The sequence below is a fragment of the Macrotis lagotis genome, chromosome 5 (genome assembly GCF_037893015.1).
Source record: "Macrotis lagotis isolate mMagLag1 chromosome 5, bilby.v1.9.chrom.fasta, whole genome shotgun sequence".
Classification (NCBI taxonomy): domain Eukaryota; kingdom Metazoa; phylum Chordata; class Mammalia; order Peramelemorphia; family Peramelidae; genus Macrotis; species Macrotis lagotis.
In genome coordinates this window covers 139,769,637-139,795,044 of record NC_133662.1, presented here as the reverse complement: position 1 = coordinate 139,795,044, position 25,408 = coordinate 139,769,637, and the positions used below count along the sequence as shown (strand labels likewise).

Sequence of the window (25,408 nt, the reverse complement as noted above, 5' to 3'; positions counted from 1 at the left end):
GTGGCCTCAGTTTCCACCTTGGGGAAAAAAGTGTGAATTTGTGCAAGTGGTTTAAGTCTTCCGGGCCTCAGTGTCCACCTTGGGGAAAAAAAAAGCGAGTGTGTGAATTTGTGCAAGTGGCCTCAGTTTCCACCTTGGGGAAAAAAAGTGTGAATTTGTGCAAGTGGTTTAAGTCTTCCGGGCCTCAGTGTCCACCTTGGGGAAAAAAAAAGCGAGTGTGTGAATTTGTGCAAGTGGCCTCAGTTTCCACCTTGGGGAAAAAAAGTGTGAATGTGTGCAAGTGGTTTAAGTCTTCCGGGCCTCAGTGTCCACCTTGGGGAAAAAAGCGTTAGGTTAGGTGACCTCAAAAGACCACGACTTCTTTTAAAAGGTAAAAAAAAAGGGAAAACTGAACTGTACAAAAACTGTACCCGTGTGTGCTATGCCAATCTGGAAATAGCTCGGTGCCTTCGCCTAACAGAACTGCTATCTGATATGATGTAGGAGCTAAGACTGGCAGAGACGCACGTTTTTCCTCTTTGGGCGGCTGTGAAGACTCTGCTTTCCGCCTCCCCTTCCCGCACGAGGCGGCTGTGCCGGAGGAACAAGCTCCGCGCTCCGGAGCCGGGCCCGGGGCTCCAGCGCCCAGGAAGCGGGGCTGCTTGGCGCCCCCACGAGGCGGGAGCCCCCCCCGCCTCCCCGCCAGGCCGGGCCGAGCCGCGGCCTCGCGCATGACGTCACCGGCCTCCTCCGAGGCGGGGGTGGGGGCCCGGCCCCCCCTCCTCCGGCTCCTCCCAGCCCCGGGGCGGCCGAGAGCCCGCGGAGCGCGGGCGGCCGGGCGGCGGGAGCGCGGGCCCTGGCCCACCCCTGCCCGGCGGCGCCCCGCAGGCTCTCACCGTTTCCCGGGGGATCCATCTCCTGGGCCGGCTGGAAGGCCTCCTCCCGCGCGGCGGGGGAGGAGGAGGAGGAAGCGGCGGCTGGGCCCGGCCGGGGCAGGGCCGGGGCCGCACAGGCCGCGAGGCCCGCCCCGCCCCGGCCCCCTTCCTCTCTGCCGGCCCGGGCCGGGCTGCGGAGGAGGAGGAGGAGGGGGCGGCGGCCTCGGGGTCCTCGCCGCCCCTGGGCCGGGCCGCAGCAGCCGCAGCAGCGCCCGGGGCGGGAGCGGGGGCCGCAGCATGGCCGGGCCGGGCGGCCTCTGAGGGGGGGGGCGCCGCTTTCCCGCCCAGCCGGGCTCACGTGCCCCCTCCCACTTCCTCCCCACCGGCGCCCCACGTGCTGGGGGGCGGGGCGGGGGCAGGGGGCGGGGGCGGCTTTCCCGCCCAGCCGGGCTCACGTGCCCCCTCCCACTTCCTCCCCGCTGGCGCCCCACGTGCGGGGGGGCGGGGCGGGGGCGGCTTTCCCGCCCAGTCGGGCTCACGTGCCCCCCTCCCACTTCCTCCCCGCAGGCGCCCCACGTGCGGGGGGCGGGGGGCGGGGCGCGAGCAAGGGGCGGGGCCTCGCAAAAGCGGAAGTGAGGTGGGGAGGGGCCAACTCAACTTCCTAGTGGGAAAAGCATCCATCTAGTCCTCTCTCTGCAGAGTTCAATAGATAAGAGAAGAAGCACCCAAACTTGTTTTTTACTCCCCAAGGTGACAACCATATTACTGATTTACTTCGGTGTACAAAATTTTTTAAAAAATTTCAAAAAGACTTAAGTAGGGCCACCATATTAGATGATCCTCCCATAGTGGGTCTAACATCCTAAAATGTCTGCAACCAAAAAACAAGCAAAGCATTGGAGCATGCCTTCAACATTCATTTAGGGAAAAAAATACCGGGTGTCTCAAAAGCCTTAGTGCAGTTTTAAGTTTTGGTGGCTCAAACAAACTTCCTATTTCTTGTGCACCTGGGGAGGTAGATAAAAATGATCTTTGATTCCTTTCTTTTTATTTTTTTAGATACTATTCTTAAACCTACAAATCCAGTTAAAACAAAAAAGCAATGTGGGAACCCATGATCTCTAAAGTCCCTTGTAACTCTTACGTTTGTATTTCTGTGAATTAGAAGCACTGAGATTCCTATCAGAACACCAACAAGATACAAAGTGATGTAAGAGTTTACACTTCACTTCTCTTCCAATATTGAATCCACTATCGCTTGAACTCTGGTTCATTTGTCATCACCTAATATAGAGATAGGGAATGAACTTGTGATTTCATTGATGAAGGGAATTCCTAGATGACACTAAAAATCAGAGAACTGAAATTAAAAAAATTTAGAACTGGGTGCGCTTAGAGGTCACCAGAGTCCAAATGCCTCATTTTGCAAATGGGGGGGGGGGGGAATGGGAAGCTTGGTTTTCGAATTCATCATCCTCATTTTATAAATAAAGAAATCAGTTCTCTAGAGACTGGCTGCTAGACTTGCCTAGAATCACACAGCTAGTAAAAGTATCAGGTGGTTTTCAAGCCCAGGTTTTTCCTGATCCCATGGCTAACATCTGTTAACCATAATTTCCTTAGGCTAAAAATGAAATAACAGAATCAGTTTTATAAGTGAAGTTTAATCCTCTAGGATCTTACCAAAACTCATAGGTGAATGGCATCCTTGCAAACACTAACCCAGAACTAAATGAATATTTAAGAATTTTAACAAAGGAATGTAGAGTTTTCACGGCCAACTAACCTATTACACATTTGTACATAAAGGTGACATTGGTTACTTTTTTGATTCTCTAACCCATTCATAAGTTCTGTTCTGTGTCAGAACTAACAAAGATCCACTTAGCCCCAGGACTACGGTCTCCTCTTCTGACATGCTATTTTATGTTGTTATTAGATATGATATGGACATTTGAACATTGGAATTTCTCCCTTTCCAAAATGTTGTAAGTACAAAAACTTATTCAGTCTTTTATCTACATAACCAAAGTCATTTTCTCTGCCTTCTCAGGTTCACCTTTACTCTGATTGTTTACACAACTTGAAAGCCAGCCTTGCAGATGCAATTAGAGGGGCACCAAGCTGTTTCACACAGATAGAGCCTGTCTTCAGATTTATAACTAAAGACACAGACCTGGTAGAAAGCAGAGGTGAGCACTCCAGTCTTACAAACCTCAATTAGAAGCTGATAGGACAACTTTTGATTAGAAATATAGATCAGAAATATTTAATTCTAAATCAAAGTAGATTAGACACATTCTGATAATATACAGACAAGAAACAAAAAGCAAAATCTGGGCCCAGAGAAATCAAGGAAATGGGCTAGTGGGTGTTAGGGAGGATTAGGACCTCAGGTCTCCCTAGTTCTGCATCTAGTCCTTCAGTCACTTCACCAACTGAAGAATCTCTTTGAACTGGACCTTAAAGGATGGGTAGAATCTCTACCAGCAATGACAGAGATAAGGCAATTCCAGACAACTAATTATGCATATAAAATCATCAGTGTGTCAATTTTGGGGGAGCTGTATAAATAGCCCTTTTTGGTTTACAAAACCATTTATATTCCTCACCTCATTTGATCATCACAAAACCCCAGTGAGCTTGGTTATGGAATTATCATCTGCATTTTACAAATAAAGAAACCAATACTCCAAAGACTGGCTACAAGACTTGCCCAGAATCACATGGCTAGTATATGAAAGAGGTAGGATTCAAGCCCAGGTTTTCCCTGATACCCTGGCTAGCATTCTTTCTGGCAATATAGAGGCAAGAAAGCAAGGAATATATTGTAGGAAAGTTGATGATCCAAACAAAGTGCAGATTTGTAGTTCTTGAGTTTTTAGTGCCTTCCACATAAAAGACTTTTAATAGATGTTGAATGAATGGTGAGATAAGATTATAAAAATATTTTGGCTACAGACTATAGAGAACTTTAATTGACATTCAATTCTAATCCATTAATTCCATAGGCAACATAAAGCTACTGAAGTTTTTGGAACAAAAGTTTGCCATAATCAGAAGTCCTACTCTAAGAAAGAATAATTTTGGATGGATTAGAGGTGAGGAGATAACTGAAATTGTTTATCTCTGACTCTTTGTGATTCCATTTGGGGTTTTCTTGGCAAAGGCATTAGAGTGGTTTGTCATTTCCTTCTGCAATTCATTTTACAAATAAGGAAACTTGGGAAAAACAGGGTCAAGTGTTGGATCAAAGGGTATGCACATTTTTATTGCCCTTTGGGTGTACTTCCAAATTGCTCTCCAGAAAGGCTAGATAAGTTCACAGCTCCACCATCAATGCATTCTGACTGAATATAGAAAAAGAATTCTACATTGCTGTTTTCATGGAATTACAGAATCATATCGTTCAACTCACACCTAAAACAGGAATCTACTGCTTCTACAACATCCTCCAGAAATGATCATTATAACCCCACTTGAAGGAAATCTACTTCATTTTTGGACAACTCTATTTGTTAGGAAGTTTTCCCTCTTCTACAAATTCAAAAATTCTGCCTTTGAGATTAAGTATAACAAACCCAATCTTTTTTTTTTCCTGCAACTATTTAAAGACACTATGACTTTATCTAAGGTATGGTTACAAATGTTGAATTTTCATAACTTTTGGTTATGTTTTCAAACAAGGATCCATCCTTCATAGCAATCCATTCTGTATTTTTATTTTGGTTTTGTTCTAATGGATCATAGGATTATAGTTTAGAGGTGAAAGGAATCTTAGAGATCATTGAGTCTAACCATGATAGATGATCTAAATAAATCACAAAAGCCCTCATTTTGCTGACATTCACAATTCTTCAAAAGTTAGAATACCAGATGGGAAAAATTTAAGTTTAAAGAATAAAGTTAATTATAAATTGAGTCTATTAACTTGGGTTTTTGAAAGTCAGATGGTGGAATTTTTAACCTTACTACTTTCCTGTTTATATAAGCTTTTTTCCCCAATGATAATATCACTTCATTCTATTTTGACAATGGATAATCAATAAATAGATAATAAAGAACGTATATAGTTCTTTCCAAAGTACTTTTTTTACAACTACTCTTTGAGTTAAATAGTGGCAAGCAGTGTTATCCCTATTTTAAACTAAGATCCTCAAATGGATTTCTAATCTTACTGATATCACTATTCCTGATTTCAATCCATCCATTTCTACTCACCCCATGTGATCCCTGTCTATATCTTCTCTTTCTTTGCTTTCTTTTAGCAATATGAGGATACTCATGAAGCCCAATGGGTCTGCCAATCAGTGATTCCTTACTGTTACCTTATGATCAGCTCATCTTTTTTATTTATACATTTCTTCAATGATATCCTTTCCTATATTACAAATGAGTGAACTGAGGCACACATTAATTAAATGACTTAATCAGGGTCACATAGTAATTATTCAAGCTTAGATTTTCTGCCTTCAAGCTCTTGTCCCACTATCCCAATGTTACTATATTGTCAGCTGACATAATAAAAAGATTTGCCAGACTTGAAAAAATGACCATTGCTATCCACTTATTTCTCCTAGTTGCCTTTATCAACCTATTTATTAATTTATTTTTTCCTATTGAACTTGTACAAATAGTCAGACATGGATGGCCTAATGGAGAGAAGGCATGTCTTTTCCTTCCCCAACATACTCAGTTTCTATTTTCTTTTAGAACTAGTTCAAGGAACCTTGAAATTTTCAAAACAAAGCAAAACAACCCTGTACTTCCCACTGTCATTTCTAGGTGCTTTATCCCCTTTCCATACACAAAAGACTCTAGAATTTATTAGGTGAATGTATCATATTGGGAAGCAGAAATCCCTTTATCTCAGAGTTCTAGATTTAACTTCATATCAAGAAGCACACTATCCCTCCTACAGAAAGCAAAAAAACTCACTGTTCAATGCTCTGTTTCTGATTTGTCTCAGCTTCACATTTCTAGGAGCAGGTATGTCCTAGTAAATGTTTAATAGTAATTTACTTTCATTTAAAAAATGAATCCAACGCAAACTTTTAAGTTTAATCTCATTTAATCTACATTCTCTCTATCACTTAAGTCTAGGAATCAACAAAATAATGAATCAAGCTCCTATTTGTAACTTGCTGATTTCCGAGGTATAAATGCTCACACTGAAAATTTTAAAGTTCTAATAACCTAGTAGGAGATGACTTCAGAACATCATTGCCTCTTAGGATCGTACAACCTTCCATAAGCATCCTTGAGAGGCCCCTACACGCAAATCTTTTTTGTCTTCACAGAAGAGATTTTTAAGTCCCCTTCAATTTCAGGCCCCTAAAAACTGCACTCTGACAACAAAGAAGCATGCTGCTCTCCTCATTCATTGACCCACTTTTAAGATAACATTGCTAATATGTGTGAAACAGATTTCAAGCTTAATCTGATTATGCATGGTTGTTCATCTTCTTTCTTAGGGAGACACATAGCCACTTCCTCCTGAAATGAAAGGAAAAACAGAATTGAAAGAAATTTTTAGTAACTGAACATTAGTAATGTGCTTCAACCTACCAACATACTCCATGAATCTTTTCAGTGTTCCTTATATAACCTCCAAACATAATTCTTCTAAGATTGCTTTACAATTCATAGTAACATAGTCATATTAACACCTCTAGATTATTGACATTTAAAAGTGTGCTTGGGAAGCAAGGAGCCACTTGAGATCCCTAAAAGCTCTTCAGTTTCCCATTCTCCTCCCACTCTGGGTCTAGCTCATTGTCTATCTAAATTGTGTGTCCAAAATGTATGGACTCGTTGAACTTCCCATCTAACTTCCCATCAAATTCATTTTTTCATAAAATTCATTTTTTTCTTTTGGATAGATTTCTTATTTTATTTTTATTTTTTTCCCTCCAGCTACATGCAAAAGCAAGCTTCAACATTTACTTTCAAAACCTTGAGTTCCAAATTCTCTTCCTTCCTCCTACTCACTCCCCATTGAGAAAACAAGTTACTTGGTGTAGGTTAAAAATGTGTAGTCATCACTTCCGGCCAAGATGGTGGAAAGAAGCCAGGCACTGTCCTAAGGTCTCCTGGCTTTCCCTTATAACTAATATGAATCAAACCACTTAACAGAATCCAAATCTGCAAAATCCAGAAAGAACAAAGGAGAAGAATATCTACCAAGAAAGTCTGATCTCAGGGGAACATTGGTGAGCCAGGGGCAAATGCAAAAAAAAGAAAATAATTCTCTCAAAACTTCAGTTGGTCAAATGTAAAACTTTCTCTTTTTTTTTAGGTTTGTTGTTTTTTTTGTTGCAAGGCAATGGGATAAGTGGCTTGCCCAAAGCCACACAGCTAGGTAATTATTAAGGGTCTGAGGCCGGATTTGAACTCAGGTACTCCTGACTCAAGGGCCTGTGCTCTATCCACTGCCCCACCTAGCTGGCCTGTAAAACTCTTTCAAAAATAGAATTGACCAATTGGAAAAGAAGTTGCAAAAGGTAAATGAACAAAATTATTTTCTAATAAAGAATGGAGTCTCATGATTTCATGAGGCAGCAAGAGTCTGTTAAATAAAATCAAAAAATAGAAGAAAACATAAAATACCTCATCAGCAAAACTACTGACCTTGAGAATAGATCCAAAAGGGACAACCTGAGAATTATAGGACTTCCAGAAAACATTGAAGAGAAAAAAAAACCTGAGACTTAATATTGCAGGATTTAGTGATGGAAAATCGGCCTGATATCATGGAACTAGAGTGAAAAAATAGTTATTGAAAGAATACATCAGGGGTGGCTAGGTGGCATAGTGGATAAAGCACCAGCCTTGGAGTCAGGAGTACCTGGTTTCAAATCCGGTCTCAGACACTTAATAATTACCTAGCTGTGTGGCCTTGGGCAAGCCACTTAACCCCATTTGCCTTGCAAAAAACCTAAAAAAAAAAAAGAAAGAATACATCAATCCCCTCTCAAAAGAGATTTAAAATGAAAACACCAAGGAATGTTGTGGCCAAATTCCAGATCTATTAGATAAAGAAGATCCTGCAAGCAGCCAGAAAGAAACAATTTAAATACTAAGGAGCCACAGTAAGGATTACACAGGACCTGGCTCCATCGTCATTAAGAGATAGAAGGGCCTGGAATGAGATATTCTGAAGATCAAGGGAGCTTGGAATGTAGCCAAGCATCCACTACATGGCAAAGCTGAGCCTTCTCTTCCAGGGTAAAGGATGAACATTTAATGAACTGGGAGACTTCCAACATTTCCTGACAAAAAAAAAAAAACAGAGCTAAATATAAAATCTGGACACCAAACAGGAGGTTCAAGAGACATATAAAAAAATTTTTAAGAAAGGGGGGTAAAAAAAGCTGCTATCCAATAAGATGAAACTGGATATATCCCAGTGTGGGAAAAAGATTCTCATAACTCTTGAGAGTTGTAACTCTATCAGAGAGAATATACTTTGCCAAAAGTGATGGACACTCATGACATAACCATGAGATTGCTCCCTAATGGGATGAAACTGGTCATGTCCCTACTTGGGAAAAAGATTAATAAATCTCAAGAATTGTAACTCTATCAGAGAGAATATACTTAGCCAGAAGTGATGGATACTTAGGATTTTCTATGATTTAGATAGAATGATTTAAAAACACTTCCTCCTTAAAAAGGGGGACAGGAAGGAGATGGGAGGAGGGAGGGGATTGAATGGGGGTAAATCTCATTACATTAAGAGGCCCAAAAACCTATTGAAATATAGGAGAAGGGAGGAGATGAGAAACACCCGAATCTTCTTCTCATTAGACTTGGCTTACAGTTAACTTAGACACACACTCAGTTAACTTAAAAAATATCTTACCTTTCAAGTTTTAAAAGGGGAAAAGAGGAGAGGGGGGAAATGGAGACAGGGAGGGGGAGAAAAAAGGGAACTAACAGAAGGAAGGGAAGGGAAAAAGGGAAAGGGGAAAGAAAGTGGAGGGGTTGGATATAGGAGGGCAAACACACTGAAGGTAGTGGTATTCACATACAAAATACTGGGCAATATGAATAAAGGGGGGGAAAGTGGAAAGTACAAATAGAAGGAAGATAGCATGGAAGGCAATAAAGAGTAATTATAGCTTTGAATGTGAATGGGATGAACTCCCCCTTAAAATGTAAGTGAATAGGAGACTGTATTAAAAACCAGAATCCTACAATATGCTGCTTACAAAGAAACTCATTTGAAGCAGAGAGATACATATAAAGTAAAGGTAAAAGGTTAGAGCAAAATATATTTTGCTTCAGCTGAAGTGAAAAAAAGCAGGGATAGCAATCTTTATCTCAGACAAAGCAGCTGCAACAATAGATTTCATTAAAAAGAGATAATGAAGGAAATTTTCTCCTCCTAAAAGATACCAGAGACAGTAAAGTGATTTCAATACTGAATATATATGCACTCAGTGGGATAGCATCCAAATTCTTAGAGGAGAAGCTGAATGAGTCACAGGAAGACATAGACAGCAAAACTCTACTAGTGGGAGACCTCAACCTCCCACTCTCAGATTTAGATAAATTGAATCATAAAATAAACAAGAACGAAGTTAAGTAGGTAAATATATTGTTAGAAAAACTAGATATGATAGACTTATGGAGGAAATTGAATGGAGATAGAAAGGAATATACCTTTTTTCTGTAGTACATGGCACTTACACAAAAATTGACCATGTACTAGGGCATAAAAACCTAATAATCAATTGTAGAAAGGCAGAAATAATGAATACATCTTTCTTAGCTCATAGTGCAATAAAAATCATATACAATATTGGGTCAGGGAGATATAGACCCAGAACTAATTGGAAACTGAATAACCTCATTTTAAAAAAAGAGTGGATCAAATAACAAATTATAAAAAGAATTAAATATTGTATCCTAGGTAATGACAATAATGAAACAACATACCAAAACCTATGGAATTCACTCAAAGCAGCTATCAGGGGATATATTATATCTTTAAATGTTTACATGAATAAATTAGAGAAAGAGGAAATCAATGAACTAAATATGCAACTTAAAAAATTAGAGAAAGAACAAATTAAAAAAGCCCCAATTAAATACCAAATTAGAAATTCTAAAAATTAAAGGAGAAATTAATAAAAGCAAAAGCAAACAAACTATTGAATTAATAAATAATACCAAGAGGTGGTTTTATGAAAAAAAAAACAATAAAACTAATAAACCTCAGTTCAATTTGATTTAAAAAAAAGAAAGAAGAAAACCAAATGGCTAGTACCATAAATGAAAAAAAGGTAAACTCACCACCAATCAGGAGGAAATTAAAGTAATAATTCAGAATTATTTTGCCAAACTCTATGCCAATAAATTTGACAATCTAAGTGAAATGGATGAATATTTACAAAAAGTATAAGTTGCCCAGGTTAAATGAAGAGGAGATTAAATACCTAGACAACCCTATCTCAGAAAAAGAAAGTCAACAAGTCATCATTGAACTCCCTAAAGAAAAAATCTCCAGGGTCAGATGGATTCACAAATGAATGCTACCAAACATTTAAGGAACAATTGTTTCCAATTCTATATAAACTCTTTGGAAATTAGGGGAAGACGGAACTTTCCCTAACTCTTTCTATGATATCAATGTGGTGCTGATACCTAAACCAAGATGCAAAAATGTTAAATAAAATCTTAGCAAAACGTTTACAACAAGTTATCACTAAGATAATACATTTTGACCAAGTAGGATTCATCCCAGGAATGCAAGGCTGGTTCAATATTAGGAAAACTATTAGTAGAATTAATTATATCAACAACAAATCTATCAGAAATTATATAATTATATCAACAGATGCTGAAAAAGCTTTTAAAAAACATTTTAACATTTTATTTGTTTTCCAATTATATACAATAGTAATATGTATCCATCATATTTTGCAAGGCTCTGAATTCTTCAATTTACCCCCTTCCCTCCCCCCCAGAAGGCTGATAGTCTCTCTACATTGTTTCCATGCCATACATTGATATAAATTGAATGTGTTATAAGAGTTATAAACACCCCACCCAAGAAGTTGAGAAACCTCAAGAAGAGAGAGAGAGAGAGAGAGGAAAAAATGTACTTCAGTCTGTGTTCAGATTTCAGTGACTGTCTCTGGGGTGAGTTGCTTTCTTTATCATAAGTCCACCAGAGAAGTTGCTTCAATATTTTTCCCACAGTTGTTATTACTATCTTTACCTCCACTCTATTCCTCCCCACTCTCATTTATTCTATTCTCTCCTTTCATCCTGGCCCTGTCCAAAACTGTGTTGAATCTGAGTACCCTCTCCCAGAATCTTACCTCTTGTCTATCACCTATTCCCCCTTCCCCCCTATTCCCCCTTATTCTGTCCCTTTCTTCTTATTTTTCTCTAGGGTAAGATAGATTTCTTCATCCTATTAAGTAAATATGTTATTTCCTCTCTGAGCCATTTCTGATGAGAATGAAGGCTCACTCATTCCCCCTTGCCTTCCCCCTTTCCACTCCATTGAAAACGCTTTTCCTTGATTCTTATGTGAAATTTCTGAGCTTCTTCTACATCTCCTTTTCCTTCCTCCCAGTACTTTCCTTTATTACTCATGGACTCCATCTTTTTACTATATTATGCCATTTATTCAGCTCCTTCCTGTGTCCTATCTATATATGCTCCTTCTAATAGCTCTTATAAATGAGAAAGTTCATATGAGTTATCAATATCCTCTTCCCATGCAGGAATACGAACAGTTCAATATCATTATGTTCCTCATAGTTTCCTTCTCTTCCTCTCCCTCTATGGTTCACCAGTGTCCTATATTTATAGATCAAACTTTCTGTTCAGCTCTGGTTGTTTCAATAGGAAAGTTTGAAAGTCCTCTGTTTCATTGAAAGTCCATCTTTTCCCCCCTGAAAGAGGATGTTCAGTTTTGCTGGGTGTTTGATTCTTGGTTGTAAACCAAGATCTTTTGCCTTCTAGAACATCATATCCCATCCCTAAGAGCCCTTAATGGAGATGCTGCCAGATCCTGTGTAATACTAACTATGGAGTCTCAGTAGTTGAATTGTTTGTTTCTGGAAGCTTTTAGAATTTTCTCATTGATTTGGAAGTTTTGGAATTTGACTATAATATTCCTGGAAGTTTTTGGGATCTCTTTCAGGAGGTGACTGGTGAATTCTCTCGATTTTTATTTCACACTCTGTTTCTAGGGTCTCAGGGCAATTCTTCAATATTATTTCTTGAAAAATGAAGTCTAGGCTCTTTTCCTGATCATGGCTTTCAGGTAGCCCAGTAAGTTTTAAATTATTTCTTCTGGTTACGTTTTTGATGTTGGTTGTTTTCCAATGAGATATTTCACATTTTCTTCCAATTTTTGTCTTTTTTTTGGAAGAGTTTTATTTCTTCCTGATTACTTGCAAAGTCATGAGCTTCCTTTAGTTCCATTCTGCATTTGAAGGAGTTATTTTCTTCAGAGAGCTTTGTTATCTCCTTTTCCAGTGGCAAATTCTGCTTTTTTAATGCATTCTTCTCCTCATTTGCCTTTTGTTTTGCATTTTCCATTAGGCCTAAACTAGTTTTTAACATATTTTCTTAAGAATTTTTTTGTATATGTTTCACCAAGCTTTTGATTTGGTTTTCATGATTTTTTCTGCATCACTCTCATTTCTCCTCCCAATTTTTCCTTCATCTCCTTTAATTGCTTTTCAAAGTCTTTTTTTTTGAGGTCATCCATAGTCTGAGCCCATTTGCTATTTCTCTTGGAGGTTTTGGATATGAAAGCTTCAATTTTGTCATCATCTGAGCATGTATTTTGATCTTCCATGGGCCTAAAGTAATTCTGTATGGTCAGATTCTTCTTTTTCTGTTGTTTACTCATTTCCTCAGCCCAAGATAGCACTTCCAAGCCTTTGGGGGTTTTTTTGGGGGGGCATCCCACTGGGACCTTTATTCCTCCAAGGTCTTAAGTTCTCTTGCCTGTACTTTGATATGTAGATGATCACAGCACTTCCCTCTGCCCTGGAGCTGTAAGGAGGAGCCTTGCTATCTTAGTATAGAAACCCAAACTACAATATCTGAGTGTAGGCAATCAGCAGAGTCCTACCTCAGGGACAGCAGAGAAATCTCTGCAGACTTCCCTTACAGTCTCTTGGGGGTACAGGCTGCTTTCTCCCAATTCTTGCTGCAGGTTCTGTGGCTAGTGCTCCTCACTCCACACCCATTCTGGTGTAGCAGAGTTCTCTCCCTGCCCCTTTAAGCTGTTGCCAGTGATCTCTGGGCTGTGCTGGGCTGTGCTGTGTCTGTGGCTTTTTTTCCAACCCCTGTCCTGGTGAAACACACCTTTCCCACAGAACTTCTAAATTATCTTGGACTTGGAAAATGTATCATTCAGTCTTTCTGTGGGTTCTGTCCCCTCTAAATTTTGGCTAGAGTCATCTTTTGGTTTGCTTTTTTTTTTTTGGAGTTTGGGGGGAAGGAATTTCTGGGAAATGCTGCCTTCACTCTGTCATCTTGGCTCTGCCCCCAAGAAAACTCTGAAAAAACTTTTGACAAAATACAGCACCCATTCCTACTAAAAATACTGGCGAGAGTGTAGGAATAAATGTACTGTTCCTTAGAATAATAAGCACTATCTATCTGAAGCCAGCAACAAGCATTATATGCAATGGGGAGAGGCTAGAGGCATTCCCAATAAGATCAGGGGTGAAACAAGAATGTTCATTATCACCACTAGTATTCAATGTTGTATTAGAAATGTTACCTTCAGCAATTAAAGAAGAAAAAAACTGAAGGAATTAGAATTGTGAAGGAAGAGACAAAAACTCTTACTCTTTTCAGATGACATGATGGTATACCTAAAGAATCCCAAGAAATCATCCAAAAAACTACTGGAAACAATTAACAATTTTAGCAAAGCTTCAGGATATAAAATAAACCCTCATAAATTCTCAACATTTCTATATATGACTAACAAGATACAGCAGGAAGAACTAGAAAGAGAAATCCCATTTAAAGTAACCTCAGACAATATAAAATACCTGAGAGTCTATTTTCCAAGGCAGACTCAGAAACTTTTTGAAAACAATTACAAAACACTTCTCACACAAATTAAATCAGATTTAAATAACTGGGCAAACATCAACTGCTCATGGATAGGTTGAGTTAATATAATAAAAATGACAATTCTACCAAAACTAAACTACCTGTTTAGTGCCCTACCAATCAAAATTCCAAAAAAAATACTTTAATGAGTTAGAAAAAGTGGTAAGTAAATTCATATAGAGAAATAAAAAGTTAAGAATTTCCAGGGATACAATGAAAAAAAAGTGCAAAAGAAGGTGGCTTAGCCCTACCATATCTAAAATTATATTATAAAGCATCAGTCATCAAAACTGTTTGGTATAGGCTAAGAAATAGAGTGGTGGACCAATGGAATAGACTAGGTGCAATAGCTGGAAATGATTTTAGTAATCTGCTGTTTGATAAACTCAAAGAGTCCATTTACTGGGATAAAAACTCTCCCTTTGATAAAAATTGCTGGGAAAATTGGAAGTTAGTATGGAAGAAACTTAGATTAGATCAACACCTCACACCTTATATCAAGATAAGATCAAAATGGATACAGGATTTAGACATAAAAACAATATTATAAGCAAACTAGAATATCAAGGAGTAGTTTACCTGTCAGATCTAGGACTAAGGAAGAGATGGAGAACATAACTAAAAACAAATTAGATGATTTTGATTACATTAAATTAAAAAGCTTTTGCACAGACAAAACCATTGTAACCAAGATCAAAAGAAATGTAGCAATCATTTAGCAAACAATCTTTACAATTAGTATTTCTGACAAAGGACTGATTTCTAAAATATAGAGAGAACTGAGCCAAATTTTTAAAAAAGCCATTCCCCAATTGACAAATGTCAAAGGATATGCAAAGGCAATTTAAAGATGAGATCAAAGCGATACATAGTCATATAAAAATTGCTCTAAATCATTACTTATTAGAGAAATGCAGATTAAAGCTTCTCTGAGGTACCATCTCACACATCTCAGACTGGCCAATATGACCAGAAAGGACAATGATCATTGTTAGAAGGGTTGTGGGAAATCTGGGACACTAATACATTGTTGGTTGAGCTGTGAACTTATCCAACCCTTTCTGGAGAGCAGTCTGGAACTATGCCAAAAGGGCAACAAAAATGTGCATACCCTTTGATCTAGCAATACCATTACTGCTTCTGTACCCTGAAGAGATGAAGAGAAAGGGTAAAAACATCACTTGTACAAAAATATTTATAGCAGCCCTGTTTGTGGTGGCAAAGAATTGGAAATCAAGTAAATGTCCTTCAGTTGGGGAATGGATTAGCAAACTGTGGTATATTTATGTCATAGAACACTATTGTTCTATTAGAAACCAGGAGGGATGGGAATTCAGGGAAGCCTGGAAGGATTTGTATGAAGTGATGCTGAGCAAGATTAGCAGAACGAGAAAAACGTTGTACACCCTAATAGCAACATGGGGGTGTTGATCCACCTTAATGGACTTGATTATTCCATCAGTGCAACAATCAGGGACAATTTTGGGGTGTCTGCAATGGAGAATACCATATGTATCCAGAGAAAGAAGTGTGGAGTTTAAAGATCAAAGTCTATTACCTTCAGTTCTTTTTTTAAAAAAAGTGTCCTATGTACTACATAATTTAGCTATCTCTAATATTATATTTTCTCCTCATGGATATGATTTCTCTCTAAACACCTTCAATTTTGATCAATGTATAGCATGGAAACAATGTAAAGATGATCAGACTGCCTTCTGGGGGAGGATGGGAGAGAAGGGAAGGTGGGGGAAAATTGTAAAATTCAAAACCTTGCAAAAATGATAGGTAGAAACTACTATTGTATATAATTGGAAAACAAAAATATTAATTTAAAAAAAGTTGTGTAGATATGAAAAACATTGCTATTATAATCACCTTGTAATAATAAACATAGCCCTCTCTCCACCAAAGAAAGAGAAATCTCAAGAAAAATAAAGTTTAGGAAAAAAAGTATGCTTCAGAATGTATTCATTAACTGTTGGCTCTGTCTTTGGAATGGATAGCATCCTTTATCATAAGTCCATCAGAGAATTTGCTTCAATGTTCCACAGTTGCTATTCCCCCCCACCCTTGTTTATTCTATTTTCTATCTCCTTTCATTCTCTTCAAAAGGGTGTTGCATTTGACTACCCTATCCCATAATCTTCCTCTCTTCTATCACCTACATCCCTTCCCCCATCCTCCCCACCAGCTGCCTACCTCCTTTACTCTTTCTCCTATACCTTCCCTTGCCTATTTTTCTCTAGGGTAAGATAGATTTCTATACCCAATTGAGTGTATATGTTATTCGCTCTCTGAATAACTTCTGATGAGAGTAAGGTTCTCTCACTCCCTTCACCTTTCACTGCTTCCACTCCACTACAAAAATTTTTCTTGCCTCTTTTATATGAAATAACTTACCCCATTCTACCTCTCCTTTCCCTTTCTCCCAGTACATTCCTTCCTTCCTTCCTTCCTTCTTTCTTTCTTTCCTTCCTTCTTTCTTTCTTCCTTCTTTCTTTCTTTCTTTCTTTCTTTCTTTCTTTCTTTCTTTCTTTCTTTCTTTCTTTCTTCCTTTCTTCCTTTCTTTCTTTCTTTCTTTCTTTCTTTCTTTCTTTCTTTCTTTCTTTCTTTCTTCCTTTCTTCCTTCCTTCCTTCCTTCCTTTCTTCCTTTCTTTCTTTCTTTCTTTCTTTCTTTCTTTCTTTCTTTCTTTCTTTCTTTCTTTCTTTCTTTCTTTGTTTTTTCAAGGCAATGGGGTTAAGTGGCTTGCCCACACAAATAGATAATTATTTTTTTTAGGTTTTTGCAAGGCAAATGGGGTTAAGTGACTTGCCCAAGGCCACACAGCTAGGTAAGTATTAAGTGTCTGAGACCGCATTTGAACCTAGGTACTCCTGACTCCAGGGCCAGTGCTTTATCCACTGCGCCACCTAGGTGCTCCACAAGTAGGTAATTATTAAGTGTCTGAGACTGAATTTGAATTCAGGTCCTCCTGATTCCAGGGCCAGTGCTCTCTCCACTGCAGTGCATTCCTTTCTCCTCCAACTTGATTTTTTATATGGATTACTAGATTACTATCTTATCAGAGCTAATTAATCACACTGAGATGGTCCTACAATATTCTAAGGTCACGGAATTATTTTTCTTTTTGTAAAAAATCGATTGATTTTTAACATTCTTTTAAAATTTTGAGTTATTGATTTTCTAACTCCCTCCCACCCTTCTGTTCACTAAGAAGGCAAACAATATTTCAGTTATACATGTGAAATCATGCAAAGTATTTGTTAGTTATATTGCAAAAAATAGAAAAAAAATTGAGAAACTAATACTCCAATTTGCACTCAAAGTTCATTGGTTCTTTCTGTAGATGTGTCTAGAATTCTTTTCATCATGAGTCCTTTGTAATTGTCTTAGATCACTGTATTATTCAGAGTAGCCAAGTCTAACAGCTGATCATCACTACAACATTGTTATTACTGTATACAAAGAACTTCTTGTTCTTATTTCACTTTGCATCAATTTATATAGGATTTGTCATGATTTTCTGATACCACCCCCCTTTCAAATGCTTATAGCATAATAGTATTACATTACAATCATATGCTTCAAGTTGTTCAGCCACTTTTCAATTGATAAACAACCCGCCTTAATTTCTAATTCTTTGGCATCACAAAAACAGCTGCTATAAATGTTTTATACATATTGTCCTTTTTCCTTGATCCCTTTGAAATTCAGACCTACTCTTGTATTGCTATATCAAAGATTATGTATAGTTTAATACCCTTTGAGCATAGTTCAGATTTTTCTCGAGTATAGTTAAACCAGGTTTCTTGTCCACCAGTATTTTATTAGTGTATCTATTTTTTCTATTACCCCTCCAGCATTTGTCATTTCTGGTACATGTAAAGTGGTATCTCAGAATTATTTTAATTTGTCTTTCTCTGATCATTGGTGAGTTAGAGTGTTTTTTCATATAGCTATAGATAGTTTTGATTTTTTCTAAATATTGCCTAATCATATCTTTTGTCCATTTATCAATTGGGGAATGACTCTTATTTTTATAAATTTGACAGTTCCCTATATAGTTGAAAATTGAGTTATCAGAGAAATTTGCTATAAAATATCTTTATATTGCTTCATTTCTATGTTTCTTTTTTTATCTTTCTTAGCAAAAAGTACTTTCCCTGATTGTCTTTCAGTTAGATCCATTATTGCATTTGCTTTGTCTGAGGTCATGCTTGCCACCCCTGGACCTCTTCACTTCAACTGAAGCATAATAGACTCTGCTCCAGCCTTCCATTTCAATTCTGCTGTCTTTCTGTGCCAAGTGTGTCTCTTGTATACAAAATATTGCTGAATTCTGGTTTCTAATCCTTTCTCCTATCTACTTCCCTTTCACATTCACAGTTATGATAACTAACTGACTTCTCTCACTCTCTTTTAATCCTGTTCCTCCTCAAAAGTATGCCTTACTTCTGACCAATATCTTCTCAAGTTATTCCCTCCTGTTATTTCTTTCAACTCCTTTTTCTCCTATCTCCCTATTAGGAAAGATAGATATTGTCAACCAGATCAAACTAACCCCCCAACCTATGAATGACCAGAGCCCAATAGAAAAGACCAGAGACTGGAGAGTCAAGAATCAAACAAGTTCAATTTCAAAGTGAGGGACTGCAAGCAAGGAGGCAGATTAAACACTTGTCCCAGGGTCCTGACCCTAGTGGGAGGTCCCAAGTCAGTGTGAGAGTCATAGCAACAATGAGACAATAGCAGGCTTCATGACCAGAACATGGGTACTTGTTCAAGCTTGTCCGGTGCCTGATAAACAGAAATATTTAAGTTTTCTTGGTTACCTTGGTAATATATAAATATTTCTTCTCATTGTGTCTCCTCTAAGTAGCTTGATCTGTACCTGACAATGTAATTTTGCAATTATGAGAACTGTGAGAAAACTTTATTCATTGTTTGAAACTAGCCCTGTATGACTGGGAAACTGGACCAACTCTATGTGTTGTTTAGAGATCCTTAACCAAGGACCCATGTTATGCTGACCAGAAATCAGATCCAAAAACTGATTCAAGGAGTTTTCTCATAATTGTCAATTCATATGTGTTCTAAGGGTCCCTACCAGTTCTGACTACTCCCACAGAAAAGAAGGCAAGAAAGAAGGAAAGAAGACCAACTTTGGTCCTCGTAAGTCATGAGGTCATGATTGAGACATTTAACCTCTTTTCAAACTTGATTTTTTCCTTTGTACACTGGGAATAATACTAATAATTACATTACCCAACTCAGAGTCATAAGATTCACTAATCTTTAGATACTTTGTAAATGTAAATCATTTTATTAAAGTAAAGAAACATCTATTCTTAGTTGTGTTAATGCTGTAGCCATATCTAACCTATTCATGGCCCTTTGCAGTAAAATCAGATATCCATAGAAACACAGGAAACTAAGACAAGTCTTTACTCTTGATTGAGACTAGCCTTGTATCTTACAAATCAGAAATTAAATTTTTCATCTTCTATTGCTCTTTATTCACTGGTTGCTGATTGTTTTGCACAACAGAGAAATAAAATATTAGGTCTATAATGGCTCATATTTATATTTGGAAACCTTTCAGCTTCACCTGATGTCTCTTTGTGAGGTGGTCATAGCTCACCTGTTCTACATGTGATTTATCTATGTTAATTCTAGTGCTGTAGGATGGTTTCCTTTGATATAACCTGTACATTGTGACACACAACCTTGAGAGATGAAAAATAATATATTATACTATAACTAATACTCATAAGCTAGGAGTTTGAAAATTATTATCATTATTTGAAAAAATGAGAGAAATAATGCCAATAATACCTACTTTACAAGATTACTGAGAATATTGAATGGCATGATGTCTGTAAAACACTTCATAAAGGTTAGGGTATTATACTGATGTTGATGATAATTATGATAATCTAATGCTTAGAATAAAGATGATACTGATATGAAGAAGTCAACAGCAAAAATGATAGCCCATCTATAGGTACATGTTAAATTAGATGTCTAAGGGGAGGCAAATAAGAAAACTCTTAAGGAGCAACTAGATAAACAATGTTGTCAACTAGTATCAGAATATGTCATAGAGCATGTTGTTTATATTATTTTCAATCAGAGTTCAATAGGGGACCCAGAGTTACTGCAGTTATTCAATCAGACATTGTGGGATATTTGTACTATTGTTGTAGATTTTAATGCAAATTGTATTTGAGCCAGTTTCCTCAGTCTATTGGAAGTTAATAAATAAGAGGGTGATAAAGCACCTTATTTGTGATCTTTAAGTCCCAAGAAGATTCCTTGTGTAATAGTTAACACCAGAAACCTAATCATATGGGACACAGTTCGGTAGGAAATAACATAATCTAAAATAAACCATGTGTTACTGTGAGAGTGTTTTTGTTTTGTTTTTTGAATCACTGATGACACATGGCAAAGAGAGTGAGCACTTGGAGAATCTTTTACCTAGCAGCATATAGGGGTGCAACAACTCTACCCATTTAAGGTTGTTTGAATATAGGTGGGGGGTTAGGGAATATAATAAATCATTTAGCAAGCATTTATAAATTATCTACTATATGCAAGCACTATGATAAAACAAAGGCAGAAATGAAACAGCTTTCTTGAAGAAGCTTACACTCTACTGAAACTTTAAGTCCAATTTCTAAAGAGCCTAATTCTCAAAGTCCAGAATTTAGGAGAATTGGATAATAAGAAAACCTTAATATTCATTTTGTAAAACTGCGGTCTTGAAAAGGCTCTAGTTCAGCTTCCTTGATTTGCAAATTAGGAAACTAAGACCAAAGTAGATTGTGACTTGCCTTTATATGATTCTCTATCTCTATTCACCACATTGATACCCTGAGTATACATCTTTTGACCATACTATGATGCCTACTCAAAGTATCGTTAATGTTTCCTGGCAGGCAATTATTGATCCTAATATCTTCCCAGAAAAGTTTAGAGAAGAGAGTGTCCAACACTGAATGAAGTCGGCTCTTGCTAAGGCAAACAGTGATGTTGTTGATAGTGTAAGCTCCCCAGCTAGAGGAATTTTAGCAGAAACTGAAGGATGGAGATGGAGCTAGGCACAGGTGGCTGAACATTAAAAAAGGCACACAACCCCTTTGATCCAGCATTACAACTATTAGATTTATATCACAAAGGGATCATAAAAAGGGAAAGGACCCACAAAAGTATTAATTGCAGCTTTTTTTAGTAGTGGCAAAGAATTGGAAACTGAGGGGATACCCATCAGTTGAGGAATAGCTGACCAAATTATGGTATATGAATGTGAACTATTGTTCTGTAAGAAATCATGACTGGGCAATTTCAGAAAAGCCTGGAAAGATTTTTATGAACTGATGCTGAATGAAGTGAACAAAACTAGGAGAACATGATACACACCAATAGCAACATTGTGAGATGATCAACCATGATCCACAAGACTTCTCCCAAAAGTTCAGTGATTAAGGACAATCCTGAGAGAACTGTTATGGAAAATACCATCTATACTTGGAGGAAAAAACCATGGAGACTGACTGCAGAATAAAGCAGACTATGTTCATTTTTTAAAACTTCTTTTTCTTTTTTTTAGTTTTTTTTGCAAGGCAAATGTGGTTAAGTGGCTTGCCCCAAGGCCACACAGCTAGGTAATTATTAAGTGTCTAAGACCGGATTTGAACCCAGGTACTCCTGACTCCAAGGCCGGTGCTTTATCTACTATGCCACCTAGCTGCCCCTAAAACTTCTTTTTCTTTCTTTTTCATGTTTCCCCCCCACCTTTAATTCTAGTTTTTTCACAATTTGACTAATATAGAAATATATTAAATACAATTTCACTTTTACAATCTCTATCAGGTTGTTTGCTGCCATGGAGAGGGAGGTGGGAAAGGAAGGTGGTGGGAAAATGTGGAAATTATGCTTGCAAAAGGATGAATGCTGAAAACTATCTTTGCATGTAATTGGAAAATTAATAAATAAGGAAGAAGCAAAAAAAAAAAGATACACTTGCCCATAGATAAACAGTGTGCCAAATTGAAGTAATTCTTTATCCATTTCACCACCCTCTTCCTTCCCTGTACAGCCTGAACTGGAAACTTGAAAACTGTACCTTTCAACCTTCTTATGATTCTGGGTTTCATCTCTGCTTTTTAATATTTGACTGATTTTTTTCATCTGTGTGACTCATCTGCCCTCTATATAATAGTACTGAAACTCTGACACCCCCCCCCACCTGCATAAGATTGTCTCTGCTGCTTTGTTTTCCTCCTTCTCCATTTCCCAAACTGTGAAGATAATGAAGGTTAGTTACCATTTATTTTGTATCAGACTGCTGGATGACCCAGTGATCAGAATGCTAAAATCAGGAAAACTTCAGTTCAAATCTAGTCTCAAATACATATTATCTCTGTCATTCGATCGAGTCATTTAATTTCTGCTTCCCTCTGTTTTCTTACCTATAAAATAGGCATACAATAATAGGACCTACCTCACAGAGCTATTGAAGGTTCTATTTTTAAATCACTTTGCAGACTTCAAAACATTCTATAACTACTGGTTATTATTATTATTATTATTATTATTATTGTTATTTATATTCACCAGACTTTCATTTGTTCTTGTCATCCTTTCTTCTTTTGTGATTGATATAAATTAACTGTATGGTCTGTGGATTTCACTTTTCACTTCTTTCCTCTCTAGAGGAAGAATTAACATCCTGGCAGAGCTAAGCTCTATGGTGATCTTCTTTCATCAATGATCTCCATTCTCAGAATATTCTTTCTCTTCCTCTTTTCTGACTTTCTCCTTTAGGCTACAAATATGATCAACCCTTCCCTTTTTCTTGACCCTGATTCCCACCTCAACTCTTGTTTGATGTTTCTCCTGCACTTCACTACTAAATTTATACAAAATGTAGTTTATACTTTCTGCCCATCACCTCTCAAGATATTGCAATCTAGTTTCTACTCTCATCTCTCCTAAAACTTCTTTGTTCAAGGTGATTAATAACTTCTTCATTACCAAATCTTTCTTCTGTTTTGATTCTTGTTCAATTTTTTTCCTGTGGTATTTGACACTATTAACCTCTCCTTTTTTATATCCTTTTCTTCCTTAGTTTCAAAGATACTACAGTTCCATATTTATTACTTGTGTGACCTTGGCAAAAATATTTAACCTCCCTGGGACTTTGTTTTTTTATCCACAAAATGACAGAATTACACTAGGTGAATTCTGAGACCCCTTCTAACTCTAAGTTGGTGATCTTATTTTTCCCTTGCTAACTCTTCACACTCCTCCTATACTCTAAAGGAGATGTCTTTCCATACTAATTTACTGTCAGATGAGCTGTGAATTAGTTCAAATGTTCTGGAAAGCAACTTGGAATTATACTAAGGAACTGACTAAACTATTCATACCTTTTGTCCCAGATATCCCACTGCCAGGTCTGTGCTGGAAAGAAGTTAATGATAAAAAGAAGGGTCTCATCATAAACCAAATTATTTATAGCAATACTTTTGGTGGCAGCATAAAAGAAAAATAAGACCAAAAAGTGCTATATATATGCCAAAAATAGCTTTATGAGCATTTTTAAAATGGCAAAATAAAAATAAAATCAACTTCCCCAGTTGAGTTCTACAAATTGTGATACATTAATATTAATGGAATATTATTTTTACCAATTGATATATTATTCTATTTTTCCACTTACATATTATGAAAGTTTTTCAACATTATTTACATACATAGGCATATTTTAAAGCTACATAATTTCCTTCTTTCCTCCCTTCCCACTCCATTCCCCTCTGTGGCAGTCTGGTGAATATTGTACATGCACATTTGTGTTTAATGTGTTTAAAAATTAGTCATTTTCTGTATGAGAAATTAGGATTAAGGGAAAAGAAAGAAAATCATGAGTTAAGAAAGAAAAACATAAAATAAATTTTTAGAAAGCAAATATTGTGTTTATTCATATTCTGTATGGGTTTTTGTTTTTCTTCCTCTGTATGCGGATAGCATTGTCCATAGCAAGTCTCTTAGGGTAGTCCTAGTTAGTTAGCTCTTTGAACTGCTGAGAGGACTGTATCATAATGGAAAATTATTGTGATAGAGTGATAAATGTGGAGAAGGCAGAAAAACATGGGAAGACACATACAGCAAAATGTTTGTAGCAGTACTGACTTAGAAAAGAATCAAAACTAAACTGTTATTATAATGTCAGATTTTTTTAATATATTGGATAATTTTAACAAACTTTTTTTCTAAAGAGACAACTCTTTAGGAGGTGAAAAAGGGCAAATATTAGGAAATATAGATGATAAAAAAGAAAAATATACTAATAAGCTTTTTTTTTTTTAAGTAGAAGTCCCACTATTGTTCTATTAGAAACAAGGAGGGATGGGAATTCAGAGAAGCCTGGAAAGACTTGCATGAACCGATGCTGAGAGAGATGAGCAGAACTAGAAGAATATTATACATCACAACAGAAACATGGGGGTGATGATCAACCTTAATGGACTTGCCCATTCCATCTATATCCGAAGAAAGAATTGTGGAGTTTAAACAAAGACCAAAGACTATTACCTTCAATTTAAAAAAAAAAGTTGTATTATGTACTATGTAATTTTGCTATATCTTATATTTTACTTTTTTCCTCAAGGATATTATTTTTCTCTCAACACATTCAAATTTAATCAATGTGTATCATGGAAACAATGTGAAGATTATGAGACTACCTTCTGTGGGGGAGGGAGGGAAGGGAGGTTGGGAGAAAAATTGCAAAATTCAAAACATTACCAAAAATGATAGGTAGAAACTACTATTGTATAAAATTGGAAAACAAATAAAATATATTTAAAACAAACAAATAAATAAATAATTGGAAGTCTCTCAAATTGGGGAATTCCAAAGTTTAATTATGAGATTACTCCTAAATGCATAGCTCCTTCCTAATTCCAGCTTCATGACAGATGTTTCTACCTGAGTGATCTGCTAACATCTCAAACTAAGTTTATCCATAACTGAACTCATTACCCTTCTTCATTCCAAAAATCATACTTCTCTCCTTAACTTCTCTGTCTCTACAGATGGCACTTCATTCTCCCCATTAACCAGTCTCCCAGTTATGGATCACTAATCAGAACTAAGCAGTTGCCAAGTCCTTTCTCTTATTCTCTATTCTTCTCTTCTTTATTCATCCCCAGCTTTCTATTCCAGCTGGATAATTTCCTAGTTTAGTCCCTTAATCTCTTCACATCTGAACTATTTAGTAGCCTCTTAACTGTTCTTTTTGTTTTCAGTCCATCAGCTTTCAATTTATCCTCCCTATTACTGCCTGAGTGATCTTCCTAATAAATTCCCCCAATCAAAACCTTTAGAAATTCATCACTGGTCCTCCATAAACTTGCCCCAAACCATCTGTTTAGCCTTATAC

At 37.2% G+C, this 25,408-nt stretch overlaps 1 protein-coding gene across 1 annotated transcript in view; it reads right to left on the bottom strand.

Moving 5' to 3' along the window:
• Positions 1-25,408, bottom strand: part of AKAP7 (A-kinase anchoring protein 7) — a 296,088-nt gene that overhangs the window by 215,187 nt on the left and 55,493 nt on the right. Inside the window, exon 3 of the mRNA XM_074190040.1 lies at positions 876-1,251. Within this exon, the coding sequence (XP_074046141.1) occupies positions 876-1,251 (376 nt within the window). The remainder of the gene's footprint in view (positions 1-875; positions 1,252-25,408) is intronic.